A 17,266-nucleotide genomic window follows, 5' to 3' on the forward strand; every position below is an offset into this window, starting at 1 on the left:
ATGATGAGTATATGTAAACTTAGCACCGCAACTGTACATGAGTTTGCCAAAAGAATATTATTGAAAAAAATATAAATAAAAATCACTAGATCAAACGTTGCTTTCAGACTTTATCATTAAGAAATTTTTATCTCACTTTATTCATGTAAATTTGACTGTCTCTGCTGATTTACCGCAGAGTGCTGAGTCAAGCTCTAGCCTGTTAGCAATTTACACACTGGCAGCATGTGTGCTGAGTGTTTCTATTCTGAATTTGTGAAACAGCTCAGACTCAAAATAATCTCAGAATTTATCAGAAATTTTAGTTGTTCTCCTAGTTTTTGTCCTTTTTCTTCCGACCTGCACAAACCCACATACACGTTACGTTCTTCAGAACTGACATTGAATGCTCAGTGGACTAACACACCATGTAAAAAACACTCACGTCACCCACCCTGTGTATGCGTAGACATTTTGGCTAAGGTTATACATCTTGGCCTTTTTGTGCCACCATAGGATTCACTTTTTGTAGTCCACCTTCTTTCTGCTTAGTATAAACTGACATTAACAGTGTAACTTATAGCTGTTTGTTGCCAAATGGCACCAGTGAGAGCTCTTGTACTTGGGCTATAGTCTCACTTCTCTCCGTGTCTTCATTTTTCACTTTAACAGTCGTTATAACATTCTGTCACTGAAATACTCAACAGTGCCAATGAACATTTTGGCTTTGAGTTTGAATTTCAAAAGAGTTGCTCTGGCATTTTTCATCATATGTGCTTAAAAATGGAACAACAGGAAGCAGAAAAAAAATCCAGCATCCATGTGAAGTGGTAACAAAGCTCAGCATGTCAGTTAAAGAGGGAAAATGTGCCTGTTAACAGGACTTTACTCAGAGCCAGTAAGCCAGAATCAGATTGACAGATGGTCACAAACCCCCGCTCTATAACTGCGTTTGAAAAAATAGTGTGGTTTGGCCCTGGGACAGCTCTTCTTGTCATTCTTGTTCTTCTCTTTTCAATCTCGAACCCAAAAAACTTCCCTACTGTGTCATTTTCTACTTTCGCTCAGTTTTTTTCTTCCATCTAAACATATTTTCTTCCTTTATTTTCCCTTCACGTTTTTCTACCTTAAAAAAAGCTCAATAATTCAGCTGTGCATTACTAACACAATTTTCATTACCCCACAACTAATTTTCCATAGGCTGCATCTTGTTTAAATGCAAACTGTAAATCAATAATTGGCATGCCTCCAAATACATTATATTTAAGACCATTCTGTAGTTGAACATCAGTCATTTGAGGAATTGGCTGTGGTTTGTGTGGGGGTAGGCATTGTTAATATAGCCTCGCTGCCATTTGAAGGTATCAAGTGATTTGTATTCCTCTGCTGAATGGTTCCGTTGTGAGTTAAACTGAAGCATAGTTCACCTTCAGTAATCTTGACTAAAAAGGCAACTTATCTGTTTTGGTTCTTTGGTTTCCTGTGTTGTTATAATAGACTATTAGAGAAACACCCTGGAAGTGAGGCTGCCATCAGCAAAATGTTCAAAGAACATTACATACCTGATTGTGTGAATCATTATCTTTGCATTGAAGATGCTGTTTCTCCATCTCATTTTCTATCCTGCCACTTAGTTCTCTCTGTATGCATTCTGCTCTCATTTTTTGTGTCATTGATTTCATTATCACTCTTGCTCTTTCTATTTTGCCTTTAGTGTTTTTTAGTTTTGTCAGAAGAGCTTTTCCACATGTAATTGGGATTTGAGATTTGAGGCAAAAAGGCAGGAAAGAACTATGGCTTTATGGATAGTGATTTGTGTTGTTGTCTAACTTTGTTACTGATTGAAATATCTCAATGAGTATTTGAATGAATTGTCATGAAATTTGTGTCCTTCTCATGATGAAATGCAATAACTTTACTTTCATTTATTACTCTGCTTATGCTATTGATATGTCATCTGCCCCACCTGTGTTTTTTATGTTAACCCTTTAAAGCCTGAACTATTAAATAATTGCCAGAAATTTATTTTTTAAATGAAGTGTTTATTGAATCTTCTGACGAATTAAAAAATAATAATTAAATATTAATTTGTATATATGAGTTTTAATTTGTATCTTACAGTATTTGCTACATCTGGAATTTTTAAAAATGTATTGTTCAGTTTATTTAGGTTTTAAGGGGAAAAACTTAATGATGCTGATGACTTAGATTTATCAAATGTGATACAGTAGTCGTTTAAAGCAATCAAACTAGTGCTTGCAGATTAGCATCTCAAAGCCCTGCTGTGCCCCAAGAAAATATCTACTGTATGTTAACCCCAGTTCAATCATTACACGATTTCCCCAACTCTCTTGATTTTTTTCAGCTGTGTATGCTTGCTCATACTTCTGCCAAAAAACGTCTTTATTAGGAACAAAGACTGTTGATATAAAAACAAACCCATATCACCATGGGAACTTCCTCCACCACTGCTTTTCATCCCAAATGACCTGGACAGAGATGAGGGCCCAGCTGACTCTGGTAAAGTAAAGCTTTGACTGATTGAAGCGGAGTCTGTGGATATTTGCAGCTGGATTTGTTACTGTGTTCCAGATGGACACCGAGGAGATGAAACTGTGTTGGTCTCTATTTGATCGATAGAAGAGGGCTGTTAAACATTGAATTGTGAAATTTCAGTGTGTGCTGGATACTTGACTTAAGACGCCTCACTTTGTGTTTCTTCCTTCACTCGTTCATCTGTGTCATTCTCTTTATTCTCTTTCCATTAGAGATTTGGCCCTGTGAATGAAGTGTCGCCCCCTGTTGGTACATATAATGACCCGCGCTGTGCCCTGGAGCTGCTGAAGAGGACCTCAGGAATAAAGAAAAGTCCATTTGGTGTCACTGCACCTCGCTTCTCTTCTAACCACAGAAAAGGCACCACACCAGGTCAGTATGTGTTTTTGTTGTGTGTGCGTATGTCTGTGTGTACTTGAATGCACAGGCAGTGATTTTCCTCTGACCGGTAGAATGTAGTTTAGCAGATATCTAGTAATCAATTGTTGCTCCAAACTGTGGGTTTCTTGCTTTGCACAGATTTTGAAACATAGATCTTTCTCTTAGTTAATAGCTGAGGCTTTTCAGTTAATATTCATACCATGTCAAACATGACTTGCACTTGATTGCTGCCTTTTAATGTTAGAGGACAGTATTTATTAGCCTTTGATGCTTTTTTAAACAAGCCATGTTCTCTGAAAGATCAGAGTTTAACCTGACATGGCCATTATACTCAATTTAACAAGTAATAATTAAGAATAAGTACTACTTTGCAGCTTGTGTTAACATTTTGAAAAGAAATGAAAGTGATGTGACTTGTGTGTCTGTCTGTGTGTGTGTGTGTGTGTGTGTGTGTGAGAGAGAGCACGCTGTGTTGTCCCATGAGTGAACCCTTATTTATAGAGGTATGATTAATTTCTGATGTCTGCTTGCATTAAGCCTTTGAAATACAACACAAGGAATAATAAAACTAGTGCCTCGTCTATTTCGGCATTGCTACCTATATTACTTTGAACAGCAGTCATTTATGTGAAAACAACCCTTAGGCTTTACGAGCACACCAACATTAAATCTATTTCTGTATTTTCTTTTCCAAACATCTCTCTGCAGTCTGTGGAGCAGAACTGACAGATGTGATGCATCACATGATTGATTTTAAGAAGCTGCCTTAATTTTTTTATGGTTCTGATGATTCACTTTATACAGATAGTTTAGTTATATTTTATTGCTTTTTTTTTTTTTTTTAAGTTTTTGGCAAAGTCTTAGTTTTATTTTAGCTTGAGGAGAAAATGCTAATGTTTTTCACTTGTGCTACCTTGAATATTTGAATATTGCTGCATTTTGTCGTGTGTGTCTGTTAACAAATTCTGCATAACAAATATGTATTTTCTTAGGTTAAAGTGCAAAGGACCATTTGTTCGTTCTTCAGTTTTTTTTTTGAAGTACATCTGTAAACACAACATATTGCAGAGGAGACAGATGTTAGAAAAGCAGTAAAATGCCTCCGTATGAAAGTTATTGTAGCACAGGTGTAGCACAGATGTCACTTCCCAGTCAGCACAACATGAATGCTACACACCCTGCCAAATGTGCCACTAAGCCAAAGTTACACCTCTGCAACATGTGTCTAATAGCTGTGCCTTAATTGCAAGATTTGCATCATCGTAGTTGTTTCAGATAAAACTAACAAGTGCTGGTTTTGAGGGAAAGTAGAACAACAACCAATTACGATGTAGTCCTGGACTGCTTTATTTAAGGTCAGGTGTGTAAAAATGCACAGTGAACACCTCTGTCTGTCCAGGTCCAGGTTCCTACAATGTCTTTGAGCATGGCTTAGCCCGGGAAAGTTTTAAAAAGGCGTTTTTTTCTCAAACCAAGACCGGAGGTTTTGGCTCTTCTTCTCAACGCAGCTCCTTTTTCTACAAAAAGGAATCTGTCGAGACCCCGAGTCCAGCACAGTATGAGGTAGGATAGATTAGTAGTAAGTCATGAAGTTTTCACAGTGTTATTCATCACATCATTTAGAGATTAGTCCCAGATTCGTCAATATGTTTGTCAATATTTTTTGATTTAAAAAAACCTCCTAAAAAGTTTAAGCTTGATTAGAGTCTTGCATATACGTTGCATGTTCATATTGTCACGTGTATGGGCACATTAATGTCATTGTCATATGTTTTGCATATAGAAGGAAAAGAAGACAGAGGAGAGCTACAAACAGCAGCACACAGCGGCTTTTAAATCGGTCACAGAGCGTCTGGCTTCACCACTGCTGGCTAAAGTAAGTTTCTTTTTCTCTCCTCTTTCTCTGAGTTTGTCTCCCAGTTTCTCCCGCAGTTGTTGTTGTTGTTGTTGGACAATTTTCCATCCAGAGATCAAGTTTATGTTGCAAATCTTCTCAAACCTACTTAACAGAAGAGCCGAAATGAAGTAAAACAGTAGAGCGTGCCAAGGTTTTAGTTTCATAAATGGGCCATCACAGCAGTCCATTTTCTCAGATTGTCTTCTTTTCTTTTCCTTTTTCCTCCTAATGCTCATTTAAGCTGAAGAAAACAGGTCACATCTGTGATAATTATTTTCTTGCTCCTCTCCTCTGTGATGTCACTTTTCCTGTGAACATCCTCCTTTTCAAGCATTCAATATTAAATGCTTTGATGTTATTGTCTTCAAACTGTTGTTTTTCTAGATGCCATTATAAGGATATTATTCTTGAATTTAAAGATTTCTACAGCAACTGGTTATCTTAAAGTGTTTAATAATTCATCTCAACCCCAGAAATTTTGGTGTTTATGTTAACTTTTGCTTTCTTACTCTGCGTGTCCTGAGTTAAACCTTTCTCAGCTTTAAGGCAAGCGATTAGAGCAGCTACGAATAAAACGCAGGACACTGTTAAGTGATATACCCTAACATACATTAGAGTTACCTAGGCAACTGGAGGCTGGAATCTAGGCTAGCAACAAACCACCAGCGACAGAGCAGTATGCGATCAGAAAACCTACTTGTTATTGGAAGGTGCTGGTAGGGCAACTTGAAAAAGTGTGGTCCAAATTGGAAACAGATTTTTGGCTTTGTCTTCAAAGTGAAAGTTGCGTTACACTTTTCAGAGTTTTACTGCTGCTCACTGAGTAGTTCATGAGCATTTGCAGACAGGTTGAGATCGTCCATGCACAGAAACATTGCAGGTAACCATGGGAACCTTCCAGACTCCAAAACAATCACAAGGAAGGTTTTGGTGTAGGTTTGTGTATCTCATTCTGAGCATTTTTCTCTAGTTTTTCTCTGGTTTGGAGGGGGCCATGGACTGGCCTTTATGCACTGGTAGTGTGCATAAAGGTACTGTCATCAAACCCCAGCAATGTATATTCACCAACCAGTTGGCAAATATACATTTTTCCCTGGTAACTGATGGGTATGAGAGGTTGCTGGCCGGTTTCTAGGTCCGTGTAACAGGGTGGCATCATGATTTAATCTTTAATATCTTTAATTTTTCAGTGTCAAATGTTGGTTTATATTCTTTTGTTTTTAAAGTTGAGAGATCAGGACTTTTTTCATACTGGGTCCTCAGTGTGTAAATATTCACAGATGTGAAGTCCTGCAAGAGTGAATCAATTTACTGCTCAACACAAGATGATAACTACACAACCAAAGGAAACTGCACACACACTGTAAATTGAAGGACTTATTTATTCCTGGGTGGTATATTTCATGCTTAAATCTAATATTACATTTGATAAAAAATTATAATAAATCCCACGTCTTTGCAGATTCTCATCTAAACAAACAGACAACTGGCAAAAAGTGACTGTTTCGAATGTGAAGCAGTATTTCTTTGCCCTGTATGAGACATGCCAATATTTACTTGCATATAAATAATGCAAATGTGAAATTGCTGGATGTGAGGGATTGAATTTTACTAACTCGAGCACTGAAAAATTGTGAACATGTGAATTTCTGCCTGAGCTACAGTGAATATTAAAGATGCAGAATTTGTACTTTCAAGTACCCTTCTGGGTACCAGCTGCTGTTTACTCTGATTAACTCTGAAGGTTAGAAGCGTTATCTTCATCTTGAGGCAAAGGTCCCCAGAGCTGATTTTAACACTGCAAACTGTGGTGCTCTCTACAATGACAATGTTTAAAGGGTAATTTTGCACTTGGCATCGTGGGCAAAGATACTGTAACTCTAGCATCACTGGATTCAGTTGATCTTGTGAGATTCATGTGCATCTCTCTCTGCATATCACTCTCACAGGATGTTTCAAAGAAAAAATCAATTTCTGGCAAGTAATCTTGAACATGCCTTGACATGTCCACTTGAACTTGTTTGCACTTCTCAGCAACTCTAATTAAATTGGTGCGATATCAGCAGTGTTATTATTTATAGACACTCAACAAACTACACAATATGGGCAGGCACTCAACAATTCTTTCTTATTTTAACTGTATGCTCCTTTATGACTTTTTTCTATTGTGTGTGTGTGTGTGTGTGTGTGTGTGTGTGTGTGTGTGTGTGTGTGTGTGTGCGCGACAGAGAGTGATGGCACAGTGATGTGACAGACTGACTGGCAGAGTGCGCAGCTTTTCCTCACAGTGTGAATGTGCCTGAATTTTTCAGTGTTTTTCAGTAGTGAGAATGAACTTATTTAGACTTCAAGATGCTGCTTTGTAATATTTCGGTTCAATCTGACTTCACACTCTGCTGTCGCAGATTTTTCATATTCAAAATCATGGCTGTGCACTTACTGTATGTACATCAAATAAGCTGATTAAAAGCTTTCTGCCTATATACATATTCATTTTCTATGTTTGTGTGTGTATATAGGTGACAAATGAAATTCCTACTTTTTGTTGTCAGTTTTAATGTGCTGCATTATTGTGATGTTTATTTATTATATCCCATTTGGTTACTATACTATATCAATAGTTAAAACTATAGGAAACTCAGACAGTTTAAGTCCCTTTGAAGTTAAATATTAAAAAATAATGATAATGATATTTTCCAAGTTAGATGACGTTGAAGTCCCAGTGGTTTTCCATCCCCTCTGCACAAACCAAAAATGCTTTACAGTCACTGGTCGTGACACATAACCTTAATGGGTTTTGTTCTTGCTGTATGTTCAGAGAGGGATTTACACCGTGGACACCAGCTGGATGCCATTAACTACCTGTTAGGACATTAAACCAGCAGGACTCTGGGGACAAAGGAGCAGGGCTTAGGAACCGCGATATTGCATAAGTAGCTCAACTTTAGAAATTGACATGTGCGAGAAATGAAAATATTATCAAATGCGTCTCCATTTGTGACTTAGCATACTAATGTTACACATCGGCAATCTCCAGTGAAAAAATTATCTTGCTCTGCCATGTAGTGAGATCAGAGATCATTGTCATTTGGGCAAAAGATGTTAACTTAATTGTGTTTCATGGTGCTATGAGCTGCACAGCAGAAAAATAATGTCATAAAACTATCTGCGTAGTACAAAACATTATTTTTGCTGGCCTCATGAGTTGTACTGTGTGCCTGCCACTAAAATGCCATCAGGCAAAACAGGGCATTTGTTAAAGCTTTTATTCTCATTGTATTTTTTATGGCAGTTTGGCAAAAAATGCAGTAAGCACGCTGTATATATTTATACATTTTTACATTGTTTATGCATTCAGATAATGCAGATCTGTCAGATTTTATTGCATATCACAAATGAGCTCAAGTGAGAGTGTTGGGACTAATTAGAAAACTGCGAGCGATCCATCAAGAATTGTGGTGCTGATCACCTCTTTATTAGTCTCTACCTCATATATCTGTCTGCAGCGTTTGCCATTTTTCATGACAATGGCTCAGTTGAGTTTTCTGTCAAGCTGCAGTATATTGTGCTGATGGATGATCTGACTCACTTAGAATCCTTAGTTTGCTAAATTCCAATGCAGTAGAAAACTTGACAGCATACTACACAGAATCTGCATAATGTTCAGATTTTGACATTGTCATGTGCTAATAGTTTTTGATCAGGATTGGATGTCTGCAAGTTGAAATGATCAGCAGGAGGCTTTCATTACATGCTGGAGACATGAGCTGATTAAATATTTAACAACGGCTTTAACTTGGTTCAGTTCCCAGTCGCAGTACCTCCAGCTTGGTTGTGTGTTCACGCAAACATAATTGGTCATGTTTGCAGGTGGGAGGCTGTTGAAGTCGAGGTGAAAAGCAGCTGGTGGCACATGTCTCAGAGGTAGCACATGCCCGTCTGCATCTCTCCTCAGGCAAACAGCATTAACAGAGACGAGGACTGCAGCGCAGAGGATTTTGTACATTCCAAATTGGGCTAGGGGAAAAACACAAACAAAAAATCAAAACATCATTCTCAAAATAGCAGAAAAAAACAACTTTCATTTACAATATCGCCACCCTGTTTTCCTCGCTTACACCTGTCTGTGGTTTTGTTTATAGGGGAATAGCACCTTCAAATTGTCCGTGGTGGGGACGATCTGAGGCTAAGTGTAGTTGCTGCACACAGAGCCCCCTTTATGACCAGTTAATGAAAAATCACCTGGGGACATCTTAGCTGTAACAGTTAGCCACATGCTGTGCTTCAGCCAAGGCTGTATCCCTGGTAACGGTCCCCCACTGGGATGGATATTAAAAGAGTCTAATCAGAAAGCAATCACGAACATGAGAAGGCAAAAAAGCAGGAAAAAAGAATAAAGGCAAAAAGTGTGTCTTTATTATCTCTTTTATGTGTGGGAGTTTATGTCTTCTGTACTTTGACTTAAAAGCTTCAATTAGTATTAAAGGTCAACATTTTGCTGGAGAATTTATTCACATTTCATGGCTTTTGAAATCAGAAATATAAAAGATACACCATGTCAGTTGAAATGATAGAAGCTGCTTTTGTGCAGTGCGTTAAACACACATCCAGGAGACCTGTTATCTAAGTTGTCTTTGCTATTACTGTGTGACTTTTATTTTTCTGATCATTTGTTTTAAAGAGGTTTTTTTGTTTACTGGCGAGTTCCACATTATTTGGGAGGAGGCTATTATTAAGTTTCCTCTCAGTGAATTTCAAATTAGTTTTCTAAAGATTTAATGACTAAACAGTTCCTAAATAGCCACTCACTTGCCACTTTGTTAGGTCATCTGTGTAACTGCTTGGCTGAGACAACGTGCTGATGTTCAAAGTGAATATCAGAATGAGGAAGAAAAATTCATTTAAGTGAGTTTGAACAGGGCTTTGTTGTTGGTGTCAGAAGACTTGGTCTGAGTATTTCAGAAACTGTTGATCTGCTGGGATTTTCCCAGACAACCATGTCTAGGGTTTACTTTTACACCCTAGACATGTCCATCACTTTATCACCACTGTGTACCTATTTTCTGATGGCTACTTCCATGTCACAAAGCTCAAATCATCTCAAACTGGTTTCTTGAACATGACAGTGAGTTAACTGTGCTCAAATGGCCTCACCAGTCACCAGATTTTGATCCAATAGAGATTGGGTTGTGGTGGTACAGGAAATTCACATCATGGATGTGCAGCTGACAAATCTGCAGCGACTGTGTGATGTTGCCATGTCAATATGAAGCAAAAGCACAGAGGATTGTTTCCAGCATCTTAGTGAATCTATGCCAGAAAAAAAATAGTTTTCAAGAGAGAAGTGGATTCAACCTGGGACTAGCAAGGTGTACCTAACAAAGTGGCTGATAAGTGTATACTGTGTAACAAGTACTGCATAATTTAATAGGAAGATTTTGTGGAGTCTTATCTGGTGGTGGATTTCTTAAATTTCTGACAATTTAAATCAAACACAACATGACTTGTTCAAATACTTGAAGCTATGTCAGATCTGCACTTTACCCACAGGTCTGGATCTGATAGGGGCTGATTACCTGTCTGGGGAGAAGAAAGACTCACATCTTGTTGGGAAATGGCAGATATGAAAGGAGAGATGATTATGAGTATAGAGCACAGCTTAAATGAGTGTTTGCTTTTCTCTCCCACTTTAATCCAGAGCGTTTTCCAGTATTATTTCCCTTGATCCCCAACCCTTCTTTCTTCACTTCTGGACTGGTCTCCCTACATCTTTCTTTCCCCCCCTCTTTCATCACTGTTTTCTTTCACCTCATATACCTCTTTTCACATTCTCTCCTCCTCCTGTCCAACCCTTCCTGACACTGGCCTTTCTCCCGCAAAGGTCATGGGATACCCTCAGGCAGTGCTGGCAGAGAATAAGGGTAGAATTTAATTTGGACCTATGTTTCAACCCGAGGCAGTGGAATTCCTCCCTTTTCTATAAGTCAGTGAAGTATTGCCTTGTCCCTTGAAGTGACAGGAGAGAAATTTGACTTGGCATTTTGTCTGTCAAGTTCTTCAACTACATCTCTGCTTTACATCATCTCTGTTACCAGTGATAAGATTAATAAAGTTTCTAGTGGATTTTCACTCTTTTTTATTTAGTGAGAGTGAGGAATTGTCAGTGATAAGGGTATTGGTTTATCGTAAGGTGATAGCTATTCCTTTAATAAGGGGTACATTGTAACCTGTGATGTCATTGAATTGTGGACAGTGGGTTACACTTATTGGTTAATCCAATGAGATACACAATGCAATGACTGTGAGTAAATAGAGTATTATTTGATATAAAAAAAAATCCATGAGGTAAAAGTGAAAAGTTCAGCCAACACCTTAGATTAACCACCGTTACACCACTAAAGCAGAAACTACCGAAGAAGCAGAGCCTCATTATTCTGTATTTTCAGCAAGTGAAAGGTTGCAACTTTCTCCGCTTTAGTTTATTTCCAGCATTAACAACAGTCCTGCAATTTTTCATTTATCTCATTACTATATTCTCAATTAGTATAAATGATCAGTTTTGCCAGTACTGAAGTTTAAATCCTAAAGTAGGTAGAATTAAAAATAAATAAAAATAACACATTTGACTCATGTTGTTCAGACACCCTTGGATTGGATTCATGAAATGTGCACACTGGCCTTAAACCAACAGGCTTGAGCAGTGATGAAGATTAGAAAGTCATACTCAAGAAACTGAAACAGTACTGTCTGAGGAGGAAGCCAGAAATTGTGCAGCTTTCCAAAGTGTTTCCATGGGAGTGACAGAGGTTGTTATTATCATTTCCTCCAAGACACTCACTGTGGGTCAAATTAAAAAGACAAACAAAACAAAACTAACAAAGGTTTGGACATCAAAGTTTAAAGGACTACGAGACTAAGCAAGAGAAGAAAACAGGTTGAGATCAGTGAGCAGCTGATCTGTCAGTCTGAGATGAGAAACTCACTGCAGTGAAAAAAATCAGTATTCTTCAGCATCAGCGGTGCCATTAAATGCCAAGAAATGAGACTGTGTGTGATGACATCCAACAATAACAGAAGTCATTCTTAATGAAAGACGACATAACTTAAGGTAAAATAAAATGAGATTAAGAATATTAGAAAAATTTGTAAATTAAAAGATGAAATCCTATACCCTCACATTTAGCATTTTGTTTTCTTTACATACAATTTAATCTTTTATTTAATTATTTAATTGTAATTGTGAATATTTTTTAACTTAAAGCGTTTTGGAAAACTCCAAATAATCACCATAAATAATGACCGTAGAGTACAAACAAATCCAGGTATGAAAATATTGATGAATCACTGATTTGTGCGAAATGTCTGTATGCATGATTTACGCACAGATTTGTGTGAGAAATTTGCCCTCTCTTATGTTTACAGCACAACAGAAAATAAGAGGTTTTTCCTCATTTATTGTCTGATCTGTAACAACTCTAAATACTGACTGTATGCTATTGTTGTTAATGAACAGGTGTGAATTATGGCAGATATACACAAGTTAATACAAAAACTATTTCAAAAACATAAGAAAAAGGAAACTCTCCATGGAAACTCAATAAATGTAATGTGATTAAAATCTGTTCATCTGTGCAGTTTGGGGGCATTTGTGACTTACGATATGACAACATGTAAAAGTGGTCCAAGTTGAGATCTTCAGATGTTTTGCCTCATTTAAAAATAGTCCTCAAGATGTATGTATTTTAGTGCAATGAAAGGAAAACATCTAACTCAGACATTTGACAAACTGGAAAAGGGTGGAATGCCCACTATGGGTCAGAGTTTAAGTATCTCAGGGTCTTGTTTACGAGTGAGGGGAGAGGGAAGTGGGAGATCAATAGATGGTTGATTGTAGTGGTTTGGTGTGTTGAAAAGACAGCTGAGTGTAAAAGCGAAGAGTTCGATATACCGGTTGATCTACGCCCCTACCCTCAGCTATGGTCACATCGACATCTACTATTATATGAAAATAGTTTAATTGTAACACCAAGATGAAAAGACAGCATAAACATAGCATAGCTTTGGTATCCTCACTGGCCTCCCCTACCTTCTAGAAGCTCAAAATTCAGTGAGCACAATAAGTTATTAACTAGAGCAGGTTTTGTACACCTTGGACAGGTCACCAGTCTAACACAAGGCTAACACAGGGAACTCTCATATAAATGTGAGCTCTGACACCAATATCTTACACAAAAATATCTTTGGATTATGGGAGGAACCCTACGGTCCTGGTATCAGAGTGAACACATGCAGGGCCCCAGCTGGCCAGTGACCCCCCCAATTGAAATATTCAACAATATGAAGATTTTTTGTTGCAATTTTCTTTGCCTCATGGAAGAAACTGTAACCAAGCAATAATGTCTCTGTCAGTCAAACACACTTCACTTTATCTGTACTAATATCTTTTACTGACAATGAAGAAGACTTCATAATTCTCTCTCAGAGAAACTGAATCAGTGAGAGACGATATTAAACATGTTTTTTATTACATGTACCACTGACATTGATTGGAAGCAAGATTCATAATATATCAATGGTACCAAAATAATAATGAAAACAAATAGAAAAAAGGGAGCACTTCTCAGCTGGAGACATTTCCATCCTCCGCTTGGCAGCTCCTTCTGTTGCTTGTTAAGATAATACGCAGGCTGTGTGCATTGTACACTTACTCATATATTATAATTTTGCTTTTGTTACTGTGAATGATGGGTAATAAGGGCCATGTACTGAAATTAAGTTAACTCACTCATAAAACATAGTTAACGTTAAATGCTAAAATATGTAACTGTGCTAGGTGTTACTGTACCTACAGTGTGTGAGGCAGCTCCAGAGTGTCCTGCCAGTATTGATGCACACCAAGTCAAAAATATATTGTCAAGGGGAGGTATGTGGATTCTAAATTGCTGTGCTTCCCTCCTATCCCTTCTGTTGGCCATATACAGCATAAAATTCTTATTCAGTCGATGCTGTGTGTAGTGACACAGAGAGACATCATTGACAAGGGCTGACACAGTGAAGAAAAACCTCATTAATGTGGATGACAAGTGCAAAAAACAATATACTGCTCTCAGAAAAAGATACCACACATAATGGATTTGAGAGAGACAGAAAAATTAAAGGAGAGATGAAACTAAATGGAAGAAACAGTAGGAGGGATTGAAGGAGAGACAAAGAGAACGCGAAAGAGAGCCTCTGTGTATATTGTGTAATTATCTATCCTATTAGCTCTGGTTGAGATAATTAGAGTGTTTGCTAAACATACATTTATCCAGCTGAAGAGCATCAACGCTTGCTCTGCGCTGCAGAATGAACCGAAATGTGGAAACCCATGTGGCGAAATTACACAGAGAATGAAGGGGGTGAGATTAAGGAACTGAGTAGAAAGTTGGTGGTGGGGTTTGATGGAAGAGGGAAAAAAAGAGCTCAAATGAAGGGAGAAAGATGGGAGGACAAGTGGTGAAAAATTAAAGATGATAAAAACAAGCAGCGGGATTCAGTCAGAGAGTGTGACAGTTGCATATGCCATGGGCGAGATATGGTTGAGTTGCAAAATATGCAGTGGGCCAGGGTTTGTCACTTATTGACTTTTTGTCTCTGTGTTTCATTGCATTTTTATGATATATCCATGGACAGCTAATGGCATGTCATGGTACAGCCTCTATTTATGGGAGACAAGGGAGTCGGGTGATGAAAGAAAGGAACAAAAACAGGAAAATAGACTTATAGATTTGATATGGATTTTACTGTCAGCTGTCTGGGTAATGATGATGATGGGAATCCCTGTGAGAATTTAAGCAAGCTCACACACACTGACACACAGTGCTGTTACTGTGAACGCGACTCATTTGAAATGCACCCATAAACACATAAATACATACATATTACTCCGATATCACCTGGAATGTAGAAACATGTCTAGATAGGTCCATTTGCAAACTCTTATTAATGCACACACAACACACACACGCACAATTAAGTGATTGAATGAGCGCTTAGTGACACTTCTACCCTGAGGCATCAGACAGTAACACTCCCATCATGCTTTGAATATCTTGAGAACATTTAATAAATGTGATAGATAGAAAAGTAAAAAGTGAAGAGGAAACGGGGTGGACCGACTCCTGCTGTTGCATTTCGTAGCGGTATTGACTATTTTTTTCAGATGAGAGATTTGACTCCCTTTTTCTTTCTTTTTGTGTTTTCTATACTTGCTCACTCTCCTCTGTTTGCTTGCAGCAATAAACAAAATAAGAAAGGAAATGACCTACGGCTATGTGCTGTTGTGCGAGCTGATTTACCCTCCTCCTTGTGATGTGCGATACCACTTATTTCCTTTCAGATCCGACACAAAGTCAAACCCCGGCTGGCATATATTGAATACCAGTCCTCATGGATACTAATACTTGATGCATACAAAAACTTTCTGTGCTCAGTGAAGTGTACCCTGTTTGTTTCCCAGGTATCATGTGATTGTTGCTGCTCTGTTTGGATCCACTGGCTAAAATTGATCACTATATGCGAACTCTGCATGCAAATGCTTATTTAGCCACAGCTACGAATGCAGCCTCTGAAAATGTACTGGCTACTGTTAAAGAAACAGGAATCAACAGGTTGCTTGCTCAAACTTTATAGGAATAAATGTTACTTTATAGAAATACATTCTATTAAGATTGAAGTACAAATGTGGGCGGCACAGTGGTCAGCGCTGAATATCTCACAGCAAAAAACTTTGGCACTCAAATCCACATGTAGTTTGCTTGTTCTCCCTGTGGCTATGTTTTTTCCTGTCCAGGTAATCTTCCTCTAACAGTCTACAGACATGGATGCATGTTGTGTTTTAAATTCGTTGTAGGTGTGAGTGTAATAGACTGGCAAGCTGTCCAGGGTGTACTCCACCTCTCACCTGTGACTCCGAATTTGATAGGTGCTTAAGAAAATATATGGATAGAAACTGTCTGTATAATACATAATGAATACTCGTCAGCTATATGTCTATATTTGGTTAAGGTTTGCAATATAATAAGACTTTCAAAATGAATGTACAGGTTAAAGTATATTGTCCTGTATTTAATACTGCTAGTAAAATAGCCTTTTTCAGCATCACCTCCCTTGAAAATTTTAAAACAATTCATACGATCCTAGGGAGAGAAATCTAATCATACCTCAAACATTGATGGTGAATCATTATAAAGATATATACACTATTTAGGATAACATTTAAACCAGATACAGTGGGATTCCCACATAGCATTAATATGTGATCCTAAAACAGGACATCTGCACTGTTGCAGATGACATTTGTCCAGAGAGTGAGCCTATGTTTGAATTCTATTTTTATATTTAATCCTTACTCTCAAAGCCTTAAACAGGAGCTGAGTCTACAGCTGAGAGAATCAAAAACAAAATGGAGGGAATTATATTCTGAATTTTGGTTTAAAATTGCTGGAAGTGCCTGTTTTCCAACAATTATTTTATTTACAGCATGTGTAGGCACAATATATAGTCTCTGCTGGGGGAATACGTATTATATGTGCAGCTTGTTAAGTCGTATCTCACTAAAGCCACTGAATGAAGTGCAAACTGTGAAGAAAGCCTGACTGTGTTGAACTTTACTTTGTGCTAGAAATGCTGATTTCTTTTGACCATTATCACCACTGGTTGTGACAATAACCAAAATTACTGAGGTCCTTAGTACCTTAATAATGCCTTAAACTAAACTATGTTGTCTTAAGTTGGATCAAGGAACTTTGCTACCTTACCTAACCCTAACAAACTTTAACAGTAGCACTGATATGATATGAAAGGTTGGCAGTTTGGGGAGCTATTATAGATAATGTCATGCTGCTGTTGGAGGTGTCAGATTAGGGAACATTTCTTTGTGTTGCTTGAGAGGGCAAAGGATGCGCTCTCATTTAAATCAGTCACATTTTGTCTGTTGCATCACAGCATCCTGTACCTCATGTGCCAAAAGCTCGTAGTGTCCAAAATAAAGAGTGATTATCTTCAGGAGAACATACATGTTCTCAGTTAGGCTCCTGTCAGTCCTCGCATAAAAGATTAATATTCAGAGCCTATTGACAGATACTTTGACTGATAAAGGTGCCATAGAAGATGCGATAAAGAAAATTATATTTAGCTGTGGTTAAAATGCGGCTTTTGCTGAACGTCCTCGCCCTCAATGAGAATAAAAATGAAATCCTGGTTTTTAATCTCGCTTGATGCCAGAAAGCTCAGTTCACAAATATCACTTCATTCTGTAACCTTCATATAAAGAAGCATGTATCATGTCAATTTCTGTATAATTGTTAATCTTTTTCCACCCTGAAATTAGAGTTGCAGATTAAACCTGTCATCAAATAGCTTATTTCAATTAAGACTTTTAGGTAAAGTCAAACCTTTGCTTTCTTTTAAAAA

The 17,266-nt window shown here is 37.8% G+C and overlaps 1 protein-coding gene across 3 annotated transcripts in view; it reads left to right on the forward strand.

Annotated features, from left to right (window-relative positions):
• Positions 1-17,266, forward strand: part of stpg2 (sperm-tail PG-rich repeat containing 2) — a 55,717-nt gene that overhangs the window by 16,412 nt on the left and 22,039 nt on the right. For all 3 annotated transcript variants that reach the window (XM_084946680.1, XM_084946677.1, XM_084946679.1), the window contains exons 8-10: positions 2,748-2,907; positions 4,316-4,479; positions 4,700-4,792. In XM_084946680.1, coding sequence (XP_084802806.1) covers positions 2,748-2,907; positions 4,316-4,479; positions 4,700-4,792 — 417 coding nt within the window. The remainder of the gene's footprint in view (positions 1-2,747; positions 2,908-4,315; positions 4,480-4,699; positions 4,793-17,266) is intronic.

Source organism: Perissodus microlepis, chromosome 12, assembly GCF_051167445.1.
Source record: "Perissodus microlepis isolate ML-2025 ecotype Zambia chromosome 12, ASM5116744v1, whole genome shotgun sequence".
Classification (NCBI taxonomy): domain Eukaryota; kingdom Metazoa; phylum Chordata; class Actinopteri; order Cichliformes; family Cichlidae; genus Perissodus; species Perissodus microlepis.